Genomic DNA, 1623 nt, shown 5'->3' with positions numbered 1-1623 from the left:
ATATTATGTTGAAACAATAATTTTCGTCGTATAAATTCAATGAAATTTGAAAAAAGAATTTTTTTTTTAATTGAATTTGCATGGAAAATGTACGTCGGGCCTCAGAGGCCCCACTTGCCCGATAACGTTAGGATTTTTACCTGCCCGGTTAAGGGTTAAGCATGTATTTTCATATGTGCTTCTAATGCAGCCTTTGCAACAGTAACAAACTTTTTCTTATTTTCATCCCTGTTGCAAAGATAGCACTCATATCGACGTCTATTACACTCTCTTTCATGTAAGTCTTTTTCAATATTTTGTGAAAATCCAAGACGACACCCTGAACAGTGGAATAGACTATCCTTATGCATGCTCATATGCTTAGTGAGACTACCCTTTTGACTAAATCGTTTCTTACATTGATCACATTGATATGGTTTTTCTCCAGTGTGACTTCGAATATGCCCAGTGAGATAATTCTTACGACTAAATCGCTTCTTACATTGATCACATTGATATGGTTTTACTCCAGTGTGAGTTCGAATATGCATAGTGAGATATCCACTTTGACTAAATCGCTTCTTACACTGACCACATTGATATGGCTTTTCTCCAGTATGAATTCTCATATGAATTTTCAGTTCACTCTTTGCAACAGTAACAAACTTCTTCTTATTTTCATCTCTGTTACAAAGGTAGCACTCATATCGACTTCGTTCACACTCTCTTTCATGTGCTTCTTTTTCAATATTTTGTGAACATCCACGATGACACCCTGAGCAGTGAGACAGACTATCCTTATGAGTTCTCATATGCCTAGTGAGATCACTCTTTTGTGTAAATTGCTTCATACACTGATCACATTTAAATGGTTTTTCTCCCGTGTGAATTCGAATATGCCTAGTGAGATGGTTCTTTTGAGTAAATCGCTTATTACACCGACCACATTGATGTGGTTTTTCTCCAGTGTGTATTCTCATATTTGCTTCTAGTGTTGTCTTTGCAACAGTAACAAACTTCTTCCTACTTTCATCCCTGTTGCAAGCATAGCACTCATAGCGGTGTCCTCTACACTCCCTTTCATGTGCTTCTTTTTCAATATTTTGCGTAAATCCACGGTGACACCCTGAACAATGGAACCGACTATCTTCATGAGTCTTCATATGCCTATTGAGACTATTCACACCACCAAATCGTTTCTTGCACAGATCGCATTGATATGGTTTTTCTCCCGTGTGACTTCGAATATGCACATTGAGATTACACTTTTGACTAAATCGCTTCATACACTGATCACATTGATATGGTTTTTCTCCACTATCAGTTTTCCTATCACTTTTTTTCGAAATTTTTTCTAACTTTTTGTGGGATCTCTGAACGTCCATTTTCTTTTTCTCTGCTTGGCCAGCGATTCCTCTGTTTGATTTCTCTTTGTTTTCATTACTTTTATTTTTTTGAGAAAACCACTTATCAAGTGTCGAGTGACCACTTCTCACATTTCCAGCTACATTCACTTCAACAACAGCTTCGGAAATATTCACTTCGTTCGTCTTGTTTGCGTTATTTTCATCACTGATTTCGCAGCTTGCATCTTTCGATTCGACTCTTCCCTGAGATACTTGTGATTTCTTCCCGTATGGCTCA

At 37.3% G+C, this 1623-nt stretch overlaps 1 protein-coding gene across 1 annotated transcript; it reads right to left on the bottom strand.

The window, feature by feature from the left end:
• Positions 1 to 155: 155 nt before the first annotated feature.
• Positions 156 to 959, bottom strand: LOC116351110 (zinc finger protein 271-like). The gene has a single exon (XM_031783166.1). It carries the CDS (start codon positions 957 to 959, stop codon positions 156 to 158), a length of 804 nt encoding a protein of 267 aa, XP_031639026.1.
• Positions 960 to 1623: the final 664 nt, after the last annotated feature.

The sequence above is a fragment of the Contarinia nasturtii genome, unplaced genomic scaffold (genome assembly GCF_009176525.2).
Source record: "Contarinia nasturtii isolate CC-2019 unplaced genomic scaffold, AAFC_CNas_1.1 Cnas_scaffold_4683, whole genome shotgun sequence".
Taxonomy (NCBI): Eukaryota; Metazoa; Arthropoda; class Insecta; order Diptera; family Cecidomyiidae; genus Contarinia; species Contarinia nasturtii.
Note: the sequence above shows the minus strand (reverse complement) of the source record. Positions and strands in the feature narration are given on the sequence as shown.

Excerpts from the sequence above, each read along its gene's own strand:
- LOC116351110 (XM_031783166.1), bottom strand. The coding sequence starts at position 959 with ATGAGAATACACACTGGAGAAAAACCACATCAATGTGGTCGGTGTAAT.